Source organism: Nerophis lumbriciformis, linkage group LG25, assembly GCF_033978685.3.
Source record: "Nerophis lumbriciformis linkage group LG25, RoL_Nlum_v2.1, whole genome shotgun sequence".
Classification (NCBI taxonomy): domain Eukaryota; kingdom Metazoa; phylum Chordata; class Actinopteri; order Syngnathiformes; family Syngnathidae; genus Nerophis; species Nerophis lumbriciformis.
The window spans coordinates 2723276-2749541 of record NC_084572.2 but is presented as its reverse complement, the minus strand read 5'-3'; the positions used below and the strand labels follow the sequence as shown (position 1 = coordinate 2749541).

At 43.5% G+C, this 26266-nt stretch overlaps 1 protein-coding gene across 1 annotated transcript in view; it reads left to right on the top strand.

Moving 5' to 3' along the window:
• Positions 1-5902: 5902 nt before the first annotated feature.
• The window catches only part of dclre1c (DNA cross-link repair 1C, PSO2 homolog (S. cerevisiae)), a 49724-nt gene continuing 29360 nt past the window's right edge, over positions 5903-26266 (top strand). Inside the window, exons 1-7 of the mRNA XM_061983557.1 lie at positions 5903-6113; positions 6210-6261; positions 12539-12623; positions 12690-12749; positions 14577-14632; positions 14702-14803; positions 14883-14955. Of these exons, the coding sequence (XP_061839541.1) occupies positions 6005-6113; positions 6210-6261; positions 12539-12623; positions 12690-12749; positions 14577-14632; positions 14702-14803; positions 14883-14955 (537 nt within the window). The 5' untranslated portion in view covers positions 5903-6004. The remainder of the gene's footprint in view (positions 6114-6209; positions 6262-12538; positions 12624-12689; positions 12750-14576; positions 14633-14701; positions 14804-14882; positions 14956-26266) is intronic.

Sequence of the window (26266 nt, the reverse complement as noted above, 5' to 3'; positions counted from 1 at the left end):
TAGAATTATTATGTATGTATTACATACTTGCCAACCTTGAGACCTCCGATTTCGAGAGGGAGGTGCGTGGGGGCGTGGTCGGGGGTGGGGCGGGGCGTGTTTAAGAGGGGAGGAGTATATTGACAGCTAGAATTCACCAAGTCAAGTATTTCATATATATATATATATATATATATATATATATATATATATATATATATATATTAGAGATGCGCGGATAGGCAATTATTTCATCCGCAACCGCATCAGAAAGTCGTCAACCATCCGCCATCCACCCGACCTAACATTTGATCAGAACCGCACCCGCCCGTTGTTATATATCTAATATAGACGATGCAAGGCATTAGTGAGGTTATAAAGCTTTTGCCTGTTAAAGAAAGGAGACTGATCCAATGCAGCACAGACATTCGCGTGCCACGCTGTCACGACCCAGACGCACACCAGTGCGCAATCATATGGGAGCTGCGCTGAGCGCACCTCCAAGCGCGTCTCGCTGCCGGCGACGGCTATGTTGAAATTGTTACTTATATTGATACTGTTGTTGATAATATTGTTTTGTTGCCTTCCGCTGGATTGTAGCTGAGATAGGCTCCAGCACCCCCGCGACCCCGAAGGGAATAATCGGTAGAAATGGATGGATGGATGGATTGATTAATTAAAAATTAAAAATAAAAATCGATTTTTGAAAAATGAGAATCGATGCCGAATCGTACAACGTGAGAATGGCGATTTGAATTCGAATCGATTTTTTCCCACACCCTTAGTATTCAGTGAGGTAAGATGACAGTTCATTGCTCCTGCCAAATGAATTGCACTGAGTGGAGTGGATCACCACTCCAAGATGGCGGCCCCGCGTCTCGTCAGCGCCAATAGGCAGTAGCGCTCGATGCTGCGTCTACTTATAAGATCCATCCATCCATCCATCTTCTTCCGCTTATCCGAGGTCGGGTCGCGGGGGCAGCAGCCTAAGCAGGGAAGCCCAGACTTCCCTCTCCCCAGCCACTTCGTCCAGCTCCTCCCGGGGGATCCTGAGGCGTTCCCAGGCCAGCCGGGAGACATAGTCTTCCCAACGTGTCCTGGGTCTTCCTCGTGGCCTCCTACCGGTCGGACGTGCCCTAAACACCTTCCTAGGGAGGCGTTCGGGTGGCATCCTGACCAGATGCCCGAACCACCTCATCTGGCTCCTCTCGATGTGGAGGAGCAGCGGCTTTACTTTGAGCTCCCCCCGGATGACAGAGCTTCTCACCCTATCTCTAAGGGAGAGCCCCGCCACCCGGCGGAGGAAACTCATTTCGGCCGCTTGTACCCGTGATCTTGGCCTTTCGGTCATAACCCAAAGCTCATGACCATAGGTGAGGATGGGAACGTAGATCGACCGGTAAATTGAGAGCTTTGCCTTCCGGCTCAGCTCCTTCTTCACCACAACGGATCGATACAGCGTCCGCATTACTGAAGACGCCGCACCGATCCGCCTGTCGATCTCACGATCCACTCTTCCCTCACTCGTGAACAAGACTCCGAGGTACTTGAACTCCTCCACTTGGGGCAAGATCTCCTCCCCAACCCGGAGATGGCACTCCACCCTTTTCCGGGCGAGAACCATGGACTCGGACTTGGAGGTGCTGATTCTCATCCCAGTCGCTTCACACTCAGCTGCGAACCGATCCAGTGAGAGCTGAAGATCCTGGCTAGATGAAGCCATCAGGACCACATCATCTGCAAAAAGCAGAGACCTAATCCTGCAGCCACCAAACCGAATCCCCTCAACACCTTGACTGCGCCTAGAAATTCTGTCCATAAAAGTTATGAACAGAATCGGTGACAAAGGGCAGCCTTGGCGGAGTCCAACCCTCACCGGAAACGTGTCCGACTTACTGCCGGCAATGCGAACCAAGCTCTGACACTGATCATACAGGGAGCGGACCGCCACAATCAGACAGTCCGAAACCCCATATTCTCTGAGCACTCCCCACAGGACTTCCCGAGGGACACGGCCGAATGCCTTCTCCAAGTCCACAAAGCACATGTAGACTGGTTGGGCAAACTCCCATGCACCCTCAAGGACCCTGCCGAGAGTATAGAGCTGGTCCACAGTTCCACGATCAGGACGAAAACCACACTGTTCCTCCTGAATCCGAGGTTCGACTATCCGGCGTAGCCTCCTCTCCAGTACACCTGAATAGACCTTACCGGGAAGGCTGAGGAGTGTGATCCCACGATAGTTAGAACACACCCTCCGGTTCCCCTTTTTAAAGAGAGGAACCACCACCCCGGTCTGCCAATCCAAATATATATTAGAGATGTGCGGATAGGCAATTATTTCATCCGCAACCGCATCAGAAAGTCCATCCACCCGACCTAACATTTGATCAGAACCGCACCGCCCGCACCCGCCCGTTGTTATATATCTAATATAGACGATGCAAGGCATTAGTGAGGTTATAAAGCTTTTGCCTGTTAAAGAAAGGAGACTGATACAATGCAGCACAGACATTCGCGTGCCACGCTGTCACGACCCAGACGCACACCAGTGCGCAATCATATGGGAGCCGCGCTGAGCGCACCTCCAAGCGCGTCTCGCTGCCGGCGACGGCCGGGTATGGGCCCGACGCTCCAGCGCCATCCATTTTCAGGGCTAGTTGATTCGGCAGGTGGGTTGTTACACACTCCTTAGCGGGTTCCGACTTCCATGGCCACCGTCCTGCTGTCTATATCAACCAGGGTGAGCCCCACCCCTTTCGTGAGCGCACTGCGCGCGGAGTGACCCCTGTTACGCGCCCCCGGCAACAGGGGTGGCGGGCAGGTAAGCTGCGCGGGCGGAGCGCGCGGAGTGACCCCTGTTACGAGCTCCCGGCCACGGGGGTGGCGGGCAGGTAAGCTGCTTACCTGCTGCGCGTGACGCCGGCCGCGGCGAAGGCGGACGAGGCGGGGTGTCGGTGCGGTGGGCGCGGTGGTGACCCTGGACGTGCGTCGGGCCCTTCTCGCGGATCGCCTCAGCTACGGCTCCCGGTGGGGCCCTCTCGGGGGAAGGGGCCTCGGTCCCGGACCCCGGCGAGGCGTCGGGGGCCTTCTCCGCTCCGTAAAAGTGTCCATCTCTTTTTCTTTTTTTTCTTCTGTTGTGGCATATGCTGCAGGTGCCTGCTCGTTTTTCGTATGTGGGTAACAACATTTAACTATGTATATATATTTCCCAATTGGTTTAACTGCCACCCGCCTGAATCTATTTAAAATCTAATTTTTTTTTATTTCAACCGCCCGACCCGACCCGCGGATAAAATCTAATTTTTTTTTATTTCATCCGCCCGACTCCGCGGTTGTGCCCGCAAACCGCGCATCTCTAATATATATATACAGAGGTGGGTAGTAACGCACTACATTTACTCCGTTACATCTACTTGAGTAACTTTTGGGATAAATTGTACTTCTAAGAGTAGTTTTAATGCAACATACTTTTACTTTTACTTAAGTATATTTATAGAGAAGGAACACTACTTTTACTCCGCTACTTTTATCTACATTCAGCTCGCTACTCGCTACTAATTTTTATCCATCTGTTAATGCACACTTTGTTTGTTTTTGGTCTGTCAGACAGACCTTCAAAGTGCCTGCCTTACTGGTGACGTTTCACTTCGTTCCACCAATCAAATGTAGTCACTGGTGACGTTGGGCCAATCAAACAGAGCCAGGCGGTCACATGACCTGACTTAAACAAGTTGAAAAACTTATTGGGGTGTTACCATTTAGTGGTCAATTGTACGGAATATGTACTGTACTGTGCAATCTACTAATAAAAGTTCCAATCAATCAATCAAAAGTGTGAAGGAAAAAAGACCCTTTTTTATTTCAACCGTACATCCCGTCAAAAGCCTAAAGACTGACTGCACAGTTCCTGCCTTCACAATAAAAGTGCCGCTCCATCGCGCCTGCGCTTTCAAAACAAGAGTCTCCGAAAGCCAGCGCAAACAAGCTAGCAAGCTACGGAGTTTGCCGCCAATGTATTTCTTGTAAAGTGTATAAAAAGGAATATGGAAGCTGGACAAACAAGATGCCAAAAACCAACCACTTTCATGTGGTATTAGACAGAAAGGAGGAACTTTTTTTCTCCTCCATTTGAAAACGTGGACGTTATCATCACTACTGTCTGATTACAATCAATGCAAGTCATCAGAATCAGGTAATACACCAACTTATATTCTTGTCTTCATGAAAGAAAGGAATCTATATGTGTTAAACATGCATGTATATTCATTAAAACACCTTTAACATGTAAACAAAAACGACAAAATAAATAAATATAAATTATATACTGTATATATCAATGTATGTATATATATATATATATATATATATATATATATATATATATATATATATATATATATATATATATATATGTGTATATATATATATATATGTGTGTGTGTGTGTATGTATATAAATATATATATATATATATGTATATATATGTATATATATATATATATATATATATATATATATATGTATATATATATATAAATATATATATATATATATATATATATGTATATATATATATAAATATATATATACATATGTATGTGTGTGTGTGCGTGTATATATATATATATATATATTTATATATATATATATATATATACACTGTATATATATATATATATATATATGTATATGTATGTGTGTGTGTATATATATATATATATATATATATATATATATATATATATATATATGATATGTGTGTGTATGTTACTCATCAGTTACTCAGTACTTGAGTAGTTTTTTCACAACATACTTTTTACTTTTACTCAAGTAAATATTTGGGTGACTACTCCTTACTTTTACTTGAGTAATAAATCTCTAAAGTAACAGTACTCTTACTTGAGTACAATTTCTGGCTACTCTACCCACCTCTGTATGTATATATATATATATATATATATATATATATATATATATATATATATATATATATATATATATATATATATATATATACATATATATATATACATGTATATATTTATTTATCTACATCCTGAAAATATGCAAACAAAACTGTGTTTGGATAATTGATACTTCAAACTTGCATAAATATAACATGAATATAACATAACTTGGCTTCTGAGAGCTTCAAAATGTCATGAATAAAATGCTAAAGTTGTTGATAAACAAGAAATTATTTTAATAATTAAATATGGTCATTTTAAATGAATTATTATGATAATTTAAAATGTATTATTTCAAATATGTTTATTTTAATGTACCGGTATAATTCTATGGCCAGATGTAATAAGGAGTCAGAAAAAATAAAAATAAAAATAAAAGTACAATTAATTTTGATGTTTTTAGCAAAATATAGTAAAAATGTATTTAGTTTTTTTTTTTTTTTTAAATTAATAAATATATTTATTTTTAGGTAAGATAAACATAATAATACAATGTATCTCTAGTCTGGATGATTTAGTTCTTGTCACCCTGTTGTCCTCCCGTCATGAAAAAAGGCTGTCCTCACTCAGGTCCGCATGGAGCTGGAGGGGGCGTGGCTTCCAGCTCCGGCTGGAAATCGGGAGATTTTCGGGAGAATATTTGTCCCGGGATATTTTCGGGAGAGGCGCTGAATTTCGGGAGTCTCCCGGAAAATTCGGGAGGGTTGGCAAGTATGGTGAGGTAAGATGACAGTTCATTGCTCCTGCCAAATGAATTTTACTGAGTGGAGTGGATCACCACTCCAAGATGGCGGCCCCGCGTCTCGTCAGCGCCAATAGGCAGTAGCGCTCGATGCTGCGTCTACTTATAAGATGTCTATGAAAAAACAACAACAAGCATGTCATGTCAGGCTATTGTTAAACATGTACACTGGAGGGCGCTGGTGGTTTGAAAAAGGCGTAGAAGAAGAACAAAAAGAAGGAAGCGTTCGAAGGGGCGGGACAGACAAAATATAAAAGTGTCAACACAGACAACCTCGTTTTCTACTGGATATTTTGACTAGAGGCGTGAAAGTATGAGTACATTTGCAGGGCGAATGAAAGAGTATCCAAACATTTCTTTGGATCGCTTCGACAACGACAACTTAAACGCGCATGCATATTTTCTGTCGCACTGTCATAAAGGTAGCTTGTTAGCATGCTAACATGCTACATTCTCTGCTGCTACCTTTAGCATTTAGCTTCCCGCCAACTGAACTTATTTATGTTTTTTTTCTCCAGATCACATGAGAGGAATTAAAGGACCAAAGCTGAAAAGAAGGCTTCAGTCCAGGTGACGTCAGCGAAGTAAAACATATATCTCAAAGTTATTGCTTGGGATGTAACGGTATCAAATCTTACGGTACGATATTATCACGGTATTAGTACGATTAGTATTGCGTTAAATAAAATACAAAGCCATAGTGTGTAAAATGAAGTTTCCGAAATGTTTAGGGTGAACACAGTGCCGGCCCAAGCCTCCATGGGGCCCTAAGCAACATTTGATTTTGGGGCCCTCTATTTCTGCCAATAATATTGATTGTTGATCATTCACACACCTACTATAAACTCATTGCGGCTCTGGCAGTGTTGTTTACATGATCCTATTGTCAGCCTGGCATGTCTTTACAAATGACATGTCATTTATAAAGATATGGGGGTAGTAAGTGTCCCAATACTTTTGTCCAGTGGTAGTCATAAGTGTCCCAATACTTTTGTCAAGTTTTAGTCCCAAGTGTCCCAATACTTTTGTCCAGTGTAAGTGTCCCAATACTTTTGTCCAGTTGCCCAATACTTTTGTTCAGTGGTAGTAGTAAGTGTCCCAATACTTTTGTCAAGTTGTAGTCCCAAGTGTCCCAATACTTTTGTCCAGTGTAAGTGTCCCAATACTTTTGTCCAGTTGCCCAATACTTTTGTTCAGTGGTAGTAGTAAGTGTCCCAATACTTTTGTCCAGTGGTAGTCATAAGTGTCCCAATACTTTTGTCAAGTTTTAGTCCCAAGTGTCCCAATACTTTTGTCCAGTGTAAGTGTCCCAATACTTTTGTCCAGTTGCCCAATACTTTTGTCCAGTGGTAGTAGTAAGTGTCCCAATACTTTTGTCAAGTTGTAGTCCCAAGTGTCCCAATACTTTTGTCTAGTGTACCTACCTTGTCTGCATTGTGTGGGCACGTTGGTGCTTCTTGCTTTTAAGCAGCCATCTTAAAAAAACAGCAGCGCAGCAGCATCAGCGCAGCGATTCTTTGAAGGCTCATAAAATCAAAACCGGAGCAGTTAGAAACATTATTTCGATAACTTATTTGGAAGGGTTCAATCCCTCTCCTGTATTAGTTTGAAGCCGAAACAACAAACGCGCTCAGAGGAGATAATGTTTGAAGAGAAGTGACCGGTTTATAAAACAATGTTGTTTTGAAGGGGAAATTGCAAACTTCCTGTTGGTTTTTTGCTGAGGGTTGTCAATCTATGAAATGTTCTTATGTTCTTATTTATGTTCTTAACTGGGCCATGGCCCAGTTAAGAAAGGGTGTCGCGCGCGCGCACGAAGTGGAGAATCAGCGCGCGATAACAGTTTTTATGCGCTCGGATTTTTGGCACTAATGTGACGCCATAGCAGGCGGCAAACGTCACAGGTGCAGCAGAGGCAGCTTTACATTTAAAGAGAGGCAGGAAGAATCACTAGGCCTAGATCAGCAGCAGCACTCTGTTGACCTAAAATTGTGTTTTTGTACAATAATATATCTTTGATCATTTAGAAATCATCAGTCAGACTCGTACATGCAAAAAATAAAAAATAAGAATTTTTTGTTAATTGCTTTTGGGGGCCCCCTGGTGGCCGCGGGGCCCTAAGCAAGCGCTTAGTACGCTTATGCCTTGGCCCGGCTCTGGATGAACATACTGTAATTAATTACATTACGTTACTGTGTTATGGGGATGTAACGATATCAAAATCTCATGGTACGACATTGTCACGTGATGAAGGCCACGGTACAATATTATCGTGTTAAAAAATAAAAAAAAGACCCGATAAAAATGCCATAGTATATCAAATGAAGTGGCAGGGAATGTTCAGGATAAACACATGTATAGTAATTGAACACAAACATAATGCTCAAATGTTGTATGTATTCATATTTATTACTACAAACATGTATTTTTGTATTATCGCGTGGACATCGGGGGCGGTACCTCTGGATTGGCAGACCGGGGTGGTGGTTCCTCTCTTTAAGAAGGGGAACCGGAGGGTGTGTTCTAACTATCGTGGGATCACACTCCTCAGCCTTCCCGGTAAGGTCTATTCAGGTGTACTGGAGAGGAGGCTACGCCGGATAGTCGAACCTCGGATTCAGGAGGAACAGTGTGGTTTTCGTCCTGGTCGTGGAACTGTGGACCAGCTCTATACTCTCGGCAGGGTCCTTGAGGGTGCATGGGAGTTTGCCCAACCAGTCTACATGTGTTTTGTGGACTTGGAGAAGGCATTCAACCGTGTCCCTCGGGAAGTCCTGTGGGGAGTGCTCAGAGAGTATGGGGTATCGGACTGTCTGATTATGGCAGTCCGCTCCCTGTATGATCAGTGTCAGAGCTTGGTCCGCATTGCCGGCAGTAAATCGGACACGTTTCCAGTGAGGGTTGGACTCCGCCAAGGCTGCCCTTTGTCACCGATTCTGTTCATAACTTTTATGGACAGAATTTCTAGGCGCAGTCAAGGCGTTGAGGGGATCTGGTTTGGTGGCTGCAGGATTAGGTCTCTGCTTTTTGCAGATGATGTGGTCCTGATGGCTTCATCTGGCCAGGATCTTCAGCTCTCACTGGATTGGTTCGCAGCCGAGTGTGAAGCGACTGGGATGAGAATCAGCACCTCCAAGTCCGAGTCCATGGTTCTCGCCCGGAAAAGGGTGGAGTGCCATCTCCGGGTTGGGGAGGAGATCTTGACCCAAGTGGAGGAGTTCAAGTACCTCGGAGTCTTGTTCACGAGTGATGGAAGAGTGGATCGTGAGATCGACAGGCGGATCGGTGCGGCGTCTTCAGTAATGCGGACGCTGTATCGATCCGTTGTGGTGAAGAAGGAGCTGAGCCGAAAGGCAAAGCTCTCAATTTACCGGTCGATCTACGTTCCCATCCTCACCTATGGTCATGAGCTTTGGGTCATGACCGAAAGGACAAGATCACGGGTACAAGCGGCCGAAATGAGTTTCCTCCGCCGAGTGGCGGGGCTCTCCCTTAGAGATAGGGTGAGAAGCTCTGTCATCCGGGGGGAGCTCAAAGTAAAGCCGCTGCTCCTCCACATCGAGAGGAGCCAGATGAGGTGGTTCGGGCATCTGGTCAGGATGCCACCCGAACGCCTCCCTAGGGAGGTGTTTAGGGCACGTCCGACCGGTAGGAGGCCGCGGGGAAGACCCAGGACACGTTGGGAAGACTATGTCTCCCGGCTGGCCTGGGAACGCCTCGGGGTCCCACAGGAAGAGCTGGACGAAGTGGCTGGGGAGAGGGAAGTCTGGGCTTCCCTGCTTAGGCTGCTGCCCGCGCGACCCGACCTCGGATAAGCGGAAGAAGATGGATGGATGGATGTATTTTTGTAAGTGCAAAAAATAGTGCTGAAACATCCACTGTTTAAGGCAAATACCTATACATCTAAAAAAATAAAAAAACAACCATATGAGTGTCTTTAAAGCAGGGGTGTCAAACTCAAATACAGAGTGGGCCAAAATTTAAAACTGAACAAAGCTGCGGGCCAAGGTTGAACAAATTAACCTTTTTGATAGGGACCCAAACAAGTTTTGCATTGAATATTGAACAAGCAAGGCTTATATAACTTTAGAGTGACATGCAAAATAGAGTTTCAAATAATAATAATATCCATCCATCCATCCATCTTCTTCCGCTTATCCGAGGTCGGGTCGCGGGGACAGCAGCCTAAGCAGGGAAGCCCAGACTTCATCCATGGCCACCGGACCTGTGCCCCCCCCCTCAAGGAAAAGGGGAGCAGAGGAGAAAAGAAAAGAAACGGCAGATCAACTGGTCTAACAGGGGGGCTATTTAAAGGCTAGAGTATACAAATGAGTTTTAAGATGGGACTTAAATGCTTCTACTGAGGTAGCATCTCTAATTGTTACCGGGAGGGCATTCCATAGTACTGGAGCCCCAATAGAAAACGCTCTATAGCCCGCATACTTTTTTGGGGCTCTGGGAATCACTAATAAGCCGGAGTTCTTTGAACGCAAATTTCTTGCCGGGACATATGGTACAATGCAATCGACAAGATAGGACGGAGCTAGACCGTGTAGTATTTTATACGTAAGTAGTAAAACCTTAAAGTCACATCTTAAGTGCACAGGAAGCCAGTGCAGGTGAGCCAGTATAGGCGTAATATGATCAAACTTTCTTGTTCTTGTCAAAAGTCTAGCAGCCGCATTTTGTACCAATTGTAGTCTTTTAATGCTAGACATAGGGAGACCCCAAAATAATACGTTACAGTAGTCGAGACGAGACGTAACGAACGCATGAATAATGATCTCAGCGTCGCTAGTGGATAAAATAGAACGAATTTTAGCGATATTGCGGAGATGAAAGAAGGCCGTTTTAGTAACACTCTTAATGTGTGACTCAAAGGAGAGAGTTGGGTGGAAGATAATACCCAGATTCTTTACTGATTCGCCTTGTGTAATTGTTTGGTTGTCAAATGTTAAGGTGGTATTATTAAATAAATGTCGGTGTTTAGCAGGACCGATAATCAGCATTTCCGTTTTCTTGGCGTTGAGTTGCAAGAAGTTAGCGGACATCCATTGTTTAATTTCATTAAGACACGCCTCCAGCTGACTACAATCCGGCGTGTTGGTCAGCTTTAGGGGCATGTAGAGTTGGCTGTCATCAGCATAACAATGAAAGCTAACACCGTATTTGCGTATGATGTCGCCTAGCGGCAGCATGTAAATACTAAAGAGTGCAGGGCCAAGAACCGAACCCTGAGGAACTCCGCACGTTACCTTAACATAGTCCGAGGTCACATTATTATGGGAGACGCATTGCATCCTGTCAGTAAGATAAGAGTTAAACCACGACAAAGCTAAGTCTGACATACCAATACGTGTTTTGATACGCTCTAATAAAATATTAGAGCTACAATAGGGCTGCAACGATTAGTCGACATTGTCGACGACAATTATATTTGTCTACCTTGCCAGTCTCGTGCTGCGCAGAGAATTGTGTGTGACGCAGTTGACTTTTTGTCCCGGCCAACGCAAAAGAGCCGCAAAAAAACTACTCTCACCAAGTTTCTGTTTGACACTGTCACACATCACGGCATTATTGTGAGGATTTTGAAACCGTAATACTGCAGTATCTGGTAAATAATAGTATCTTTCACTTGTAGTGAAGCCATATAGCTCTGCCTTCAATACAATAATCCCGGACAGACTCTGCAATAAACTGGACACTCTTGGCCTCCCCCCTCTCACAAACGCCTGGATAAGGGACTTCCTAACGGACCGACCCCAGAATGTGAGACTTGGCCCGCACCTCTCATCCTCCCGCACGCTGAGCATCGGCTCCCCACAGGGCTGTGTGCTGAGCCCCCTCCTCTACTGCCTTTACACCCATGACTGCAGTCCGGCCCACAGTGACAACCTTACCGTCAAGTTCGCCGACGATACCACAGTGGTCGGGCTCATCTCCAGGGGTGACGAGGCTGCCTACAGAGATGAGGTCCTGAAGCTGACGGCCTGGTCTTCGGAGAACAACCTCGCTCTCAACACCAGCAAGACCAGAGAGATCATCGTCGACTTCAGGAGGAGCAGCACCGACCCTGCCCCCCTCTACATCAACGGCGAGCGTGTAGAGAGGATCCACACCTTCAGGTACCTTGGAGTCCACATCTCTAATGACTTCTCCTGGACAGTCAACACCACATCAATCATCAAGAAGGCTCAGCAGCGGCTACACTTCCTTAGAGTCCTCGGGAAGTACAACCTGAAGCCTGACCTGCTGCTGACCTTCTACCGCTCGTCCATCGAGAGCCTGCTCACCTACTGTATTACGGTATGGTACGGCAGCTGCACTGCAGCAGACAGGGAGAGGCTGCAAAGAGTGGTCAAGACGGCTCAGAAGATCATCGGCCGCCCTCTCCCCTCTCTGACGGACATCTACACCTCCCGCTGCCTCAACAGAGCCAGTGCCATCATCAAGGACAGCACCCACCCTGGCTCTGACCTGTTCCACCTGCTGCCCTCTGGGAAGCGCTACAGGTGCATTAAAACCAAAACAAACAGGCTAAAGAACAGCTTCTTCCCCAGGGCCATAACCATCCTGAACGGACTGCCCCATTGTCCCTCATAACTGCCTTCTCTTCGGTGCAATAACCCATTCCACCAACCACCCTGTTTTTGTTTTGTTTTTTCATGTATATATTCATTTCACACCGTATTCATTGCACTTCTACATTTTTTATATTTCTATATATTTGCACATTGTTTTTCTAGCATGCACACATCGCACTGTATGGAATGGCCTCAATCTCGTTACCTTGCGTAATGACAATAAAGCTGATTCTGATTCTGATTCTGATATTTGTGTTTTGCAGCCGCAAAGTCAGACTTTACTGCTCGTTTGTGACCAAAGAGCTCCTGCTGAGCAGTCCCAAGTACCATTTTTGGGAGAACGTCATTGTGAGTTGTAATTCACACGTTTTTCCCCAAATGTGATGATTATAAATGTGTGTTTCTCACTTTTAGGTTCCCTTAGAACTGGAAAGCCCAACTCAGATTTCTCTGCTTGATGAGGTGTCAGGAGAGGTGATATCTGACGCTTTAGCTCGTTGTGATGCATACCTGCCAACTACTCCGGTTTTCCCGTAATTAGTACGGTTTTCATCAACCTATTCCGGGTTACGGTTGCAGTGATAAAAAATACGGTTTTTCATTAATTAAAAAAAAAAAAGGGTGAAAACTACGCGAATTGCACCTTGTGCAGACAAGATTTTTCGATCGGACACGGAGGAATTAGCGATGTAAAAGACCACGTTGGGACAAAAAAACACAAGTCTAATGCCGTTGCTAGCGATACAAGTGGGAAACTTTCAACGTTTTTCGTCGTCCAAACAGATTCTTTGGATGTGATAAATGCCGGAGTTTTATTTACGGAGGCAATAATTGAGCATGGACTTCCAATCGCACTGGCTGATCACATGGGACAGTTAAATGTTTGTAATGCAACCTTTAAAAATCATTACGCGGTGATCGCGGTCCCAAAAATAAACTTTTCTTGCTGATAATGTCCAGAAAAACTCGCTTTATATTACTATAAAGTCCTTTTAACGAATGAGTTTGATGGTTTATCACAAACCTTAAATGAAAGAAGTCCTTTGTTCTCCTGCACCATGCATGCGCTTTGGCCTTGCTTCGTGTTTGGTGCGCAATCCTGTCGGCTGTATTTCACAGCACGTCTTTGACAACTTGAAGTGGCATAAAACATTTAAAACAAAGGGGTTATAGGAACAATCACTTTCAGTGTTTTATGCCACTTCAAGTTGTCAAAGACGGTATGCTGGTGCCCGACTGCCACAAGTGGAACAAACATTTGAAACAAAGGGGTTATAGGAACAATCACTTTCAGTGTTTTATGCCACTTCAAGTAAACTTATCATAAAGTTACCATATCATTTTTGCAGTATGATCAATCTGATAGAATAAATTTGGATTTTAGCCACAAAAGGTAATGACACCAATGTTATCTATTGGAATTGTTTAGTACTGTTATACTGTTAAAAGTGTTTATACTATTTATGCTTTCAAGTCCAAGTTGAAGAAATCTTGTTAAATGTTGACAGCATAACTACCAAAATACAGAAGTATGTCCTTAATATTTTTGCAGTGCTATTTCTGTTGAAAAGTTAAAATGATTACATTAGAGATGTGATGTGCCACTTTTCAAGTGTCTGATGGCTTAAATTAATTTTCATTAATTTTTCATATTTTGAATTCTTTTGAAAGGCTTACAAAAAAACTACATTTGAATTGTAATTCCATGCTATTGACAGGACTATTAATTTTAATGAAGTTAGCTTACCATGTTTACAGTATGATAATTGTGATAGAAATGTGAATTTTAGGCACAGAATATTTTTTACAATTGAACAAGGCAGTAGATTATACAAGCTTGGACAGAAAGTTAATGACACCAATTTTTTTTTTAATGGAATTGTTTAGTACTGTTTTACCATTTGTTTACTGTAAAAAGTGTTTATACTTTCAATTAACAAATTGAAGTCTTGTGAAAGGTTGACAGGATAACTGGCATTAACTGTCAAAATCATTTCAAACTATTGAAGTTAGCTTACAGAATAAACATGTCAATCAACCCATATGATTTTTGCTGTAATATTTTTGTTTTGAAAAGTCACTGTGACTGATAGAAAAGTGATGGTTTTAGCAGCATTTTAACCTGTCTGAATGCTAATAATCATTTTGCGTCGGGGGGCGAAGCCCTGAACCCTCCACCAGGACTTTGTCCTGGACCTACCGGGGCCTGCGGCCCTTGGACCCTGGCTACTAGGTTTTTCTGATTTCAAAAGTTGGCAGGTATTGTGATGTATGAGATGAAGAATACATGTGTGTTTGCAGAGTGAAGAGGTTGTGGTCACGCTGCTTCCCGCTGGTCACTGTCCGGGCTCAGTCATGTAAGTCTGAATCGTTCCGCTGATGATCGAGACGGTCCTTATCTGAAGATGATGCAAACGTCTATGTAGGTTCCTGTTTGAAGGTTGCAGAGGGAACGTGTTGTACACTGGAGACTTCCGGTTGGCAGTTGGAGACGTGTCAAGGATGGAACATCTGCACTCAGGAAGCAGGTGGGTCACAGGTCTCCTCCTCCTCACATGTTCACAGCTCACGGGACTCATTTTCAAACTCGACGTGTCTGCTGCACAGAGTGAAGGACATTCAGAGTGTTTATGTGGACTCCACCTTCTGTGACCCTCGTTTCTACCAGATTCCTTCTCGGGTATGTTCACCAGGACTGTCAGAAGAAATTAAAAAAAACCTCAATTCACAAACTTGATTCATTCTGAGACACTGATCTATTTTTTTCCCTTTTAAATGAATCAAAGTAAAATAGATCTCTTGCATCCCAACAACCAAGTTATGTTTAATTAAAAAAGATCACTAAAAACACACTTTGTTATGAAGAAATGACACTAAAATAAACACATTGTTCATTACTGTACGGCTTTTCACCTTTTGTATTGGATCACCTCTCTGGTTAGGCCACCAGGTGAACCCCTAACACTTCATCAATTGTCAACAGCTCTCGTCAATCAGTCACGCTCCTTTTGGCAGATTTGAGCCTCACTAACATGTCACCAGCAAGCTCTTCTTCATTTGTCTACACCAGGGGTCGGCAACCCGCGGCTCCGGAGCCGCATGCGGCTCTTTGATCACTCTGATGCGGCTCAGCAGCTCACTTGCTGAACCCCCCAATTTTCCCGTGAGACTTTCGGATTTTAGTGCCTCTCGCAGAAAACTCCCGGGATTAATATTCACCGATCTTCACCCTTACGGCTATAATAAGGGCGTGCCATGGTGGTACAACATTTGGCGCCCTCTACAATCTGTATTAACAGCGTGCCAGCCCAACACTTGTAATACAATATACATCTTCTGCTTGCACACGTACGTGACAGCAAGGCATACTTTGTCAACAAGTGACGGTGGTCATATAAAACAACTTTAACACTCTTACTAATAATGCGCCACACTTTGAACCAAAACCAAACAAGAATGACAAACACATTTTGGGAGAACATCTGCACCTTAACACAACAGAACAAACACCCAGAATCCCATGCAGCCCTGACTCTTCCACCCCTGCTACCACCAAACCCCGCCCCCACCCCAACCCTGCTCCCTCACACATCAACCCCCCCCCTCTCTGTGGGTCGGTTGAGGTGGGCGGGGTTTGGTAGCGGGGGTGTATAATGTATCCCGGAAGAGTTAGGGCTGCATGGGATTCTGGGTATTTGTCCTGTTGTGTTTATGTTGTGTTACGGTGCAGATGTTCTCCCGAAATGTGTTTGTCATTCTTGTTTGGTGTGGGTTCACAGTGTGGCGCATTATTAGTAAGAGTGTTAAAGTTTTTTTTATACCGCGACCGTCAGTGTAACTGTGTGGTTGTTGACCAAGTACGGTATGCCTTGCTGTCACCTACGTGAGCAAGCGGAAGCTACATTCAACATGTGGCTGATCAAGCACGCTGGTTGTAGTGGGCGCTATATGCTGTACCATCACGGCACGCATGACGCTGACAAGCGTTATTCATTTTAAACCCGCGTGCCGCACCGGCTTGAAAAATCCATAAAAAGGTGTGGGCAGCGTGTCTGAGACCCCTGGTTTATACATAGCACAAAGCAAAAAAAAAAACTTTGTATGCAGTGTTATTTCATTTAAAATTTCAAAAATGTTTGCGGCTCCCATTGTTTTCTATAGTTTGTGAAACTGGTCAAAATGGCTCTTTGACTGGTAAAGGTTGCCGACCCCTGGTCTACACAAACAATCTTTTTTCAGACCCTTCTTTAACCATGTAAAGTAAAGTACCAATGATTGTCACACACACACACACACACTAGGTGTGGCGAAATTATTCTCTGCATTTGACCCATCACCCTTGATCACCCCCTGGGAGGTGAGGGGAGCGGTGAGCAGCAGCGGTGGCCGCGCCAGGGAATCAATTTTGGTGATTTAACCCCCAATTCAAACCCTTGATGCTAAGTGCCAATCAGGGAGGTAATGAGTCCCATTTTTATAGTCTTTGGTATGACTCGGCCGGGGTTTGAACTCACAACCTACCGATCTCAGGGCGGACACTAGAGATGCGCGGATAGGCAATTATTTCATCCGCAACCGCATCACAAAAGTCGTCACCCATCCGCCATCCACCCGAACTAACATTTTATCAAAACCGCACCCGCCCGCACCCGCCCGTTGTTATATATCTAATATAGACGATGCAAGGCATTAGTGAGGTTATAAAGCTTTTGCCTGTTAAAGAAAGGAGACTGATCCAATGGAGCAGAGACATTCAATGCGTGCCACGCTGTCACGGCCCAGACGCACACCAGTGCGCAATCATCTGGGAGCCGCGCTGAGCGCACCTCCAAGCGCGCTCGCGCCACTCAAACTGCTGCAGGCAGCTGCGTTCTATCTTGTTTTAACATCCCGTGGCACTCTTCTGGGATCACGGCGGACGAAACTGCTCATGCTCAGGGTGTTTGTGGAGGTTCGGGGTTTTGCACAAATGTGATGCACCATGTTAGATGTCCCGGTTTTGTGACTGTCGTAGACATAAACAGCGTCGCAGCTCTTGCAAATCACGTAGCCAGCATTACTATCATCCTGATTTACAACCACATAAAAACGAGTCCACGCTGAACTTTTCTGGCCTTTTTTTCCCCCTGGTCTGTAGTATTCCCTTTTTTAGTTTGTCGCGTACCACGTTTGCTGCCGGCGTTGCCATCTTTTTTTTTTTCTTCTTCTGTTGTGGCATATGCTGCAGGTGCCTGCTCGTTTTTCGTATGTGGGTAACAACATTTAACTATGTATATATATTTCCGAATTGGTTTAACTGCCACCCGCCTGAATCTATTTAAAATCTAATTTTTTTTTATTTCAACCGCCCGACCCGCGGATAAAATCTAATTTTTTTTAATTTCAACCGCCCGACCCGCGGATAATCCGCGGACTCCGCGGTTGTGTCCGCAAACCGCGCATCTCTAGCGGACACTCTAACCACTAGGCCACTGAGTAATCAGCTTCCTTTAGTGCCTCTTTGTTCTTAAAGGAGAGCTATTCTGCAAAACCATATTTTCTTACCCATTGGTACCTGTTTTTGTGTATTTGGGATCTGCATTAGTCCCGAAAATGTGAAATAAAACCATGGTATTGCACAGATATTTAGAAAACAATCTTGCCTTCTTTCATACTTCCTCCAAATGAGCCATTTGAAATTTGCCCATTGCGTGACGTTTTTCCCAAGTGTGACGTCATATGGTAGATATTCACCCGAAGATCTTTGCGCGAGTCCGCCATTCTAGTCTGACGCCGGAGTCACTAAGTTCCTTCTTTTTCTCTACCCTCTTGTTGTGGGGCAGGCTGGCTCGTACATGCACATGCATCCTCCCCTGTTACCATTTCTAATACAAAGTAGAGATACTTCAAACATGTATCTGTCAGTAGACTCCATATGTAAGCTCTAAAAACTACAACAGATGGCGGGGAGAAGAGGCAGTAGGCGCGTAATTAAGTCCGCCCACAGAACAGCACATCCTGGAGATGGTGAGCAAGCCGTTGAAAACGGTCTACAAAACATTATCTATGCAACATTTTCACCAAACAACCAACATTACTTGTTATGTAAACCACAATCAATCAATCAATCAAACTTTATTTATAAAGCGCTTTTCATACATAAAAGAAATGCAACACAAAGTGAAAACAATACCACGGTGACCTATATCCCCTGTTATCACATACGTACGCACAGATACAGATACCAAACACACACAACATACACACATACAGTATGCAACTATATGCACAAATAATTGCATGGCTGAGTACAGAGGAGACATGTGAGTAAACACTATCACATCTGCACCAGAAGGTCATCAGACCACGGCCACCAGTACGCTGACACAAAAGCGCCCCCACAAGCGCGGCCGATAACCCCTGAGGCAGATGGCTCATCTGAGGAACGTTGGAAAATAAAAATAATACAACTTGTAAAATAGTAAGAACCATGTGTAGAGATAAAGAATAAAATACAAGTAAGACATATGAAGATTAAGAGGAAAAAATAAATACAATATATATATATATATATATATATATATATATATATATATATATATATATATATATATGTATGTGTGGGGAAAAAATCACAAGGCTATTTCCTCTCTACAGGCCTGTTTCATGAGGGGGGGTACCCTCAATCATCAGGAGATTTTAATGGGAGCATTTGCATACCATGGTTTATATAGGGCACAGAGTGGGTGGGTACAGGCTGGCCTAGGGGCGTGGTGATTGGCTCATGTGTTACCTAGGAGGTGTTTCCGTCTATGGCGGCATGTTGTTACAATTTCGCTGCGCTTGTTGAGGGATGACAGGTCTGGACGGTAAATAATAAACAGTTTCTCTTTCAAGCATAGGTTGCATCTTTTATTACCACTATTGTAAGGTGTGCTGGATGCAAGAATTTGCCATGTTATTGAATATTCAACATTATTGTCTTTGAGGTCCCAAATGTGTTTGCTGAGTTCTGTGGTATTTCGCAGGTTTTTGTTCCTGAAAGAAGCCTTGTGATTGTTCCATCTGGTTTTGAATTCTCCCTCGGTTAATCCTACATATGTGTCGGATGTGTTAATGTCCTTGCGTATTACCTTAGATTGGTAGACAACTGATGTTTGTAAGCACCCCCCGTTGAGAGGGCAATCAGGTTTCTTTCGACAGTTACATCCTTTGTTGGTTTTGGAGTCGCTCTGTCTGGGGGGCGACGGCTCATTTGCAATTGTTTTGTTGTGGTTTGAGATGATTTGTCGTATATTGTTCATGCAGCTGTAGCTCAATTTAATGTTGTTCTTGTTGAATACTTTTCTTAGGGTGTTGTCTTTGGGAAAGTGTTTGTCAATCAGATTGAGGAATTTGTGTCCAATGTTAGTTGAGACGTTTTTGCTGTATGGGGGGTTGTACCAGATGATGTCGTTTCGTTTTCTGTTCTTTTTTGGCTGGTTTCCTGGCGTGGGTTCATAGGTGAGGGTGAAATTGTATCCGCTTTCATCAAGAGCTTTTTGGTACGGGGGGGTTGCTTGGTCAAATATATATATATATATATATATATATATATATATATATATATATATATATACAGTAAATAAATAATAAATAAAAATAGATAAATAAAATATCGCATAATTAATAGGATAAAAAGTTAAATACAAATGACTTCAATAAAATAATATTATGAATTACCATGAATTGATCAACGTGGACCCCGACTTAAACAAGTTGAAAAACTTATTGGGGTGTTACCATTTAGTGGTCAATTGTACGGAATATGTACTGTACTGTGCAATCTACTAATAAGTCTCAATTAATCAATCAATCAATCAATCAGGTAAAAGCCAAATCAAAATGGCAGATCTTAAAGGGGAACATTATCACAATTTCAGAAGGGTTAAAACCATTAAAAATCAGTTCCCAGTGGCTTATTTTATTTTTCGAAGTTTTTTTCAAAATTTTACCCATCACGCAATATCCCTAAAAAAAGCTTCAAAGTGCCTGATTTTAACCATCGTTATATACACCCGTCCATTTTCCTGTGACGTCACACAGTGATGCCAATACAAACAAACAGCAAGGTATAGCGACATTAGCTCGGATTCAGACTCGGATTTCAGCGGCTTAACACTGTCTGATAAGATAATTACTAACAACTATGAACTAGGTTTACAGCATATGAAATACATTTGGCAACAACATGCACTTTGAGAGTGCAGACAGCCCATTTCAGGCGCGCTAAGAACATATATTTTTCCCCGATTTCAGCACTCAGGTTAACCATACCTAAATAGACCCAAAATACTGCATTACACAAGACTACTCGAATGATTGAAAAAAATAAATGTTTTTAAGATAAATTATTGGTAAACACAGTTTATGTATAATAACTTACGTAAAACCGCGAGTAATGAATAAAGTTTTCATCAATTAATATGTTCTGTAGACATACCCTCATCCGCTCTCTTTTCCTGAAAGCTGATCTGTCCAGTTTTGGAGTTGATGTCAGCAGGCCAGGGAAGCTAGGGTCGATATTCTTCTCTTGATCATCTTCGGTGGCATAAGGGACGGCGTGAGCCAAGACATCCAGGGGGTTTAGCTCGCTCGTCTGCGGGAACAAACTGCCGCCATTGCTTGCCGTGCTACCGAGGTCCTTTGTCCCTGAATAGCTCACACACTACGGCATATTCAATGGGGGTCTGGCGGCAGATTTCTTTGACTTTATGGTTGGAAATGCATCTGCTTTGAGTGTCGCAGGATATCCACACATTCTTGCCATCTCTGTCGTAGCATAGCTTTCGTCGGTAAAGTGTGCGGAACAAACGACTCACCATTTCGTCGGCTTTTCCACACCCTCGTATTTTGAACAAATTTCGTCCAATTTCTTGCCACTTTGGCATCTTTGGGCCACTGGTGCAACTTGAATCCGTCCCTGTTCGTGTTGTTACACCCTCCGACAACACACCGACGAAAGTGAGAAAATGGCGGATTGATTCCCGATGTGACGTCACGTTGTGACGTCATTGCTCCGAGAGCGAATAATAGAAAGGCGTTTCCATCCATCCATTTTCTACCGCTTATTCCCTTTGGGGTCGCGGGGGGCGCTGGAGCCTATCTCAGCTACAATCGGGCGGAAGGCGGGGTAAAGGCGTTTAATTTGCCAAAATTCACCCATTTAGAGTTCGGAAATCGGTTAAAAAATATATGGTATTTTTTCTGCAACATCAAGGTATACAGGTAAAAGCCAGTAAATTAGAATATTTTGAAAAACTTGATTTATTTCAGTAATTGCATTCAGAAGGTGTAACTTGTACATTATATTTATTCATTGCACACAGACTGATGCATTCAAATGTTTATTTCATTTAATTTTGATGATTTGAAGTGGCAACAAATGAAAATCCAAAATTCCGTGTGTCACAAAATTAGAATATTACTTAAGGCTAATACAAAAAAGGGATTTTTAGAAATGTTGGCCAACTGAAAAGTATGAAAATGAAAAATATGAGCATGTACAATACTCAATACTTGGTTGGAGCTCCTTTTGCCTCAATTACTGCGTTAATGCGGCGTGGCATGGAGTCGATGAGTTTCTGGCACTGCTCAGGTGTTATGAGAGCCCAGGTTGCTCTGATAGTGGCCTTCAACTCTTCTGCGTTTTTGGGTCTGGCATTCTGCATCTTCCTTTTCACAATACCCCACAGATTTTCTATGGGGCTAAGGTCAGGGGAGTTGGCGGGCCAATTTAGAACAGAAATACCATGGTCCGTAAACCAGGCACGGGTAGATTTTGCGCTGTGTGCAGGCGCCAAGTCCTGTTGGAACTTGAAATCTCCATCTCCATAGAGCAGGTCAGCAGCAGGAAGCATGAAGTGCTCTAAAACTTGCTGGTAGACGGCTGCGTTGACCCTGGATCTCAGGAAACAGAGTGGACCAACACCAGCAGATGACATGGCACCCCAAACCATCACTGATGGTGGAAACTTTACACTAGACTTCAGGCAACGTGGATCCTGTGCCTCTCCTGTCTTCCTCCAGACTCTGGGACCTCGATTTCCAAAGGAAATGCAACATTTGCATGGTTGGGTGATGGTTTGGGGTGCCATGTCATCTGCTGGTGTCGGTCCACTCTGTTTCCTGAGATCCAGGGTCAACGCAGCCGTCTACCAGCAAGTTTTAGAGCACTTCATGCTTCCTGCTGCTGACCTGCTCTATGGAGATGGAGATTTCAAGTTCCAACAGGACTTGGCGCCTGCACACAGCGCAAAATCTACCCGTGCCTGGTTTACGGACCATGGTATTTCTGTTCTAAATTGGCCCGCCAACTCCCCTGACCTTAGCCCCATAGAAAATCTGTGGGGTATTGTGAAAAGGAAGATGCAGAATGCCAGACCCAAAAACGCAGAAGAGTTGAAGGCCACTATCAGAGCAACCTGGGCTCTCATAACACCTGAGCAGTGCCAGAAACTCATCGACTCCATGCCACGCCGCATTAACGCAGTAATTGAGGCAAAAGGAGCTCCAACCAAGTATTGAGTATTGTACATGCTCATATTTTTCATTTTCATACTTTTCAGTTGGCCAACATTTCTAAAAATCCCTTTTTTGTATTAGCCTTAAGTAATATTCTAATTTTGTGACACACGGAATTTTGGATTTTCATTTGTTGCCACTTCAAATCATCAAAATTAATTGAAATAAACATTTGAATGCATCAGTCTGTGTGCAATGAATAAATATAATGTACAAGTTACACCTTTTGAATGCAATTACTGAAATAAATCAAGTTTTTCAAAATATTCTAATTTATTGGCTTTTACCTGTATATTGATGCTTACGTAGGTCTGGTGATAATGTTCCCCTTTAAGCCTGGTCTTAAAAACATGAACGTTCTGTGCAGCCCTGAGGTCCTCCGGCAAGCTGTTCCATAGACGGGGGCCACAATAGTGGAAAGATGCCATACCGTGACTTTGTGTCCTGACTTTTGGAATAATTAGGAGATGAGTGCCGGAAGATCTCAGGGGCCTGGGAAGGTTCATAGGGTAAAAGCAAATCTGAAAGATAAGAAGGCCCAAACCCATAAAAACATTAATAAAGCATAAAAACAACCACAAAATTGATCCTGAAACCCACGGGGAGCCAATGCAGAGATTTTAAAACTGGTGTAATGTGAGCCCGTCTTCTGGTCTTCGTCGGGACACGTGCCGCTGAATTTTGGAGTAATTGTAAAGGTGCAATTACTTTTTTAAGAAGACCAGAAAGCAGGGCGTTACAATAATCTATAGAAATTGTAATGAAAGCATGCATTAGCGTCTCCGTGTTGCAAGAAAGTGTTTTCAATGTAGAAAAATAAATCCCCTTTTGGTAATTTTCACCAAAGTTTGTAGCCTGATCAGAAACACAAACACCGTTGTCATGTTTTACCATTTCTCATGTATAGCGAATCTTTTTTTTAAATACGATGACACTTATTCATATCTTACTTTTCATATTGACGTTTTGCTAGAAAAGCACAACTGAAGTCAGAGTGGATTTGGCGACTGTCTGATGGAAAATATTGTTTCCTCAGCGATGTATTGGAGAACTAAGTTTGTAAATTATTCAAAAATGTCTTTGGTAGAGATGTCCAATAATGACTTTTTTGCCGATATTCCGATATTGTCCATCCATCCATCCATCCATCTTCTTCCGCTTATCCGAGGTCGGGTCGTGGGGGCAGCAGCCTAAGCAGGGAAGCCCAGACTTCCCTCTCCCCAGCCACTTCATCCAGCTCCTCCCGGGGGATCCCGAGGCGTTCCCAGGCCAGCCGGGAGAGATAGTCTTCCCAGTGTGTCCTGGGTCTTCCCCGTGGCCTCCTACCGGTCGGACGTGCCCGAAACACCTTCCTAGGGAGGCGTTCGGGTGGCATCCTGACCAGATGCCCGAACCACCTCATCTGGCTCCTCTCGATGTGGAGGAGCAGCGGCTTTACTTTGAGCTCCTCTCGGATGGCAGAGCTTCTCACCCTATCTCTAAGGGAGAGCCCCGCCACTCGGCGGAGGAAACTCATTTCGGCCGCTTGTACCCGTGATCTTGTCCTTTCGGTCATAACCCAAAGCTCATGACCATAGGTGAGGATGGGAACGTAGATCGACCGGTAAATTGAGAGCTTTGCCTTCCGGCTCAGCTCCTTCTTCACCACAACGGATCGATACAGCGTCCGCATTACTGAAGACGCCTGTCGATCTCACGATCCACTCTTCCCTCACTCGTGAACAAGACTCCGAGGTACTTGAACTCCTCCACTTGGGGCAAGATCTCCTCCCCACAGTTCCTGTCTTCACAATAAAAGTGCCGCTCCATCGCGCCTGCGCTTTCAAAATAAGAGTCTCCGAAAGCCAGCGCAAACAAGCTAGCAAGCTACCGAGTTTGCCGCCAATGTATTTCTTGTAAAGTGTATAAAAACGAATATGGAAGCTGGACAAATAAGATGCCAAAAACCAACCACTTTCATGTGGTATTAGACAGAAAGGAGGAACTTTTTTCTCCTCCATTTGAAAACGTGGATGTTATCAGCACTACTGTCTGATTACAATCAATGCAAGTCATCAGAATCAGGTAATACACCAACTTATATTCTTGTCTTCATGAAAGAAAGGAATCTATATGTGTTAAACATGCATGTATATTCATTAAAACACCTTTAACATGTAAACAAAAACGGCAAAATAAATAAATATAAATGATACACTGTATATATCAATGTGTATATATATATATATATATATATATATATATATATATATATATATATATATGTATATATATATATTATATATATATATATGATATGTGTGTGTATGTTACTCATCAGTTACTCAGTACTTGAGTAGTTTTTTCACAACATACTTTTTACTTTTACTCAAGTAAATATTTGTGTGACTACTCCTTACTTTTACTTGAGTAATAAATCTCTAAAGTAACAGTACTCTTACTTGAGTACAATTTCTGGCTACTCTACCCACCTCGGGGTAGATCTACCGTATTTTTCGCACCATAAGGCGCCCTGGGTTATAAGCCGCGCCTTCAATGAACGGCATATTTCAAAACTTTGTCCACCTATAAGCCGCCCGTGTTATAAGCCGCATCTAACTGCGCTAAAGGAATGTCAAAAAAACAGTCAAATAGGTCAGTCAAACTTTAATAATATATTAAAACCAGCGTGATGTGGGCGCGCATGGAATCGTATATCAACATGGACGAAGCTGCGTGAAAAAAGCCACCCGGCCTCTTCGCGTAAACTTAAACTTCCCTTAACCACTCGCTCATCTTTTCTTCATCCATCCATCCCTTCGAGTTAGCTTTTATGATGACGCCGGCTGGAAAGGTCTCTTTTGGCAAGGTCTTCCTTTTGAATATCACCATGGGTGGAAGTTTCTGGCCATTAGCATGGCAAGCTAGAACCACAGTGAAGGATGACTTCTCATTCCCTGTGGTGCGAATATTCACCGTACGTGCTCCCGTTGTATCCACAGTGCGGTTCACAGGAATATCAAAAGTCAGTGGAACCTCGTCCATGTTGATAATGTTCTCTGGCCGGATCTTTTTTTCAGCTATCTTGTTTTTACAATATGCACGGAAAGTAGCCAGCTTTTCTTGAAAGTCTTTAGGCAGTTGCTGTGAAATAGTAGTCCGTGTGCGGATGGAGAGATTGCGTCTTTTCATGAACCGGATCCCTGTCGCTTAGTAGGAGCCATTTTGTGGTCTTTACAGATGTAAACACACAAAGGAAATGAAACGTACGGTAATATCCGCGCGCTTTTTCTTCTTCTACGCGGGCGGGTGGTTGCTTACAGTAGAAGAAGAAGCGCTTCCTGGTCTATGGGGGCGGGTGCTTACCTTGGCGGTTGCTTGCGTAGAAGAAGAAGCACTTCCTCTTCTACGGGGAAAAAGATGGCGGCTGTTTACCGTAGTTGCGAGACCGAAACTTTATGAAAATGAAT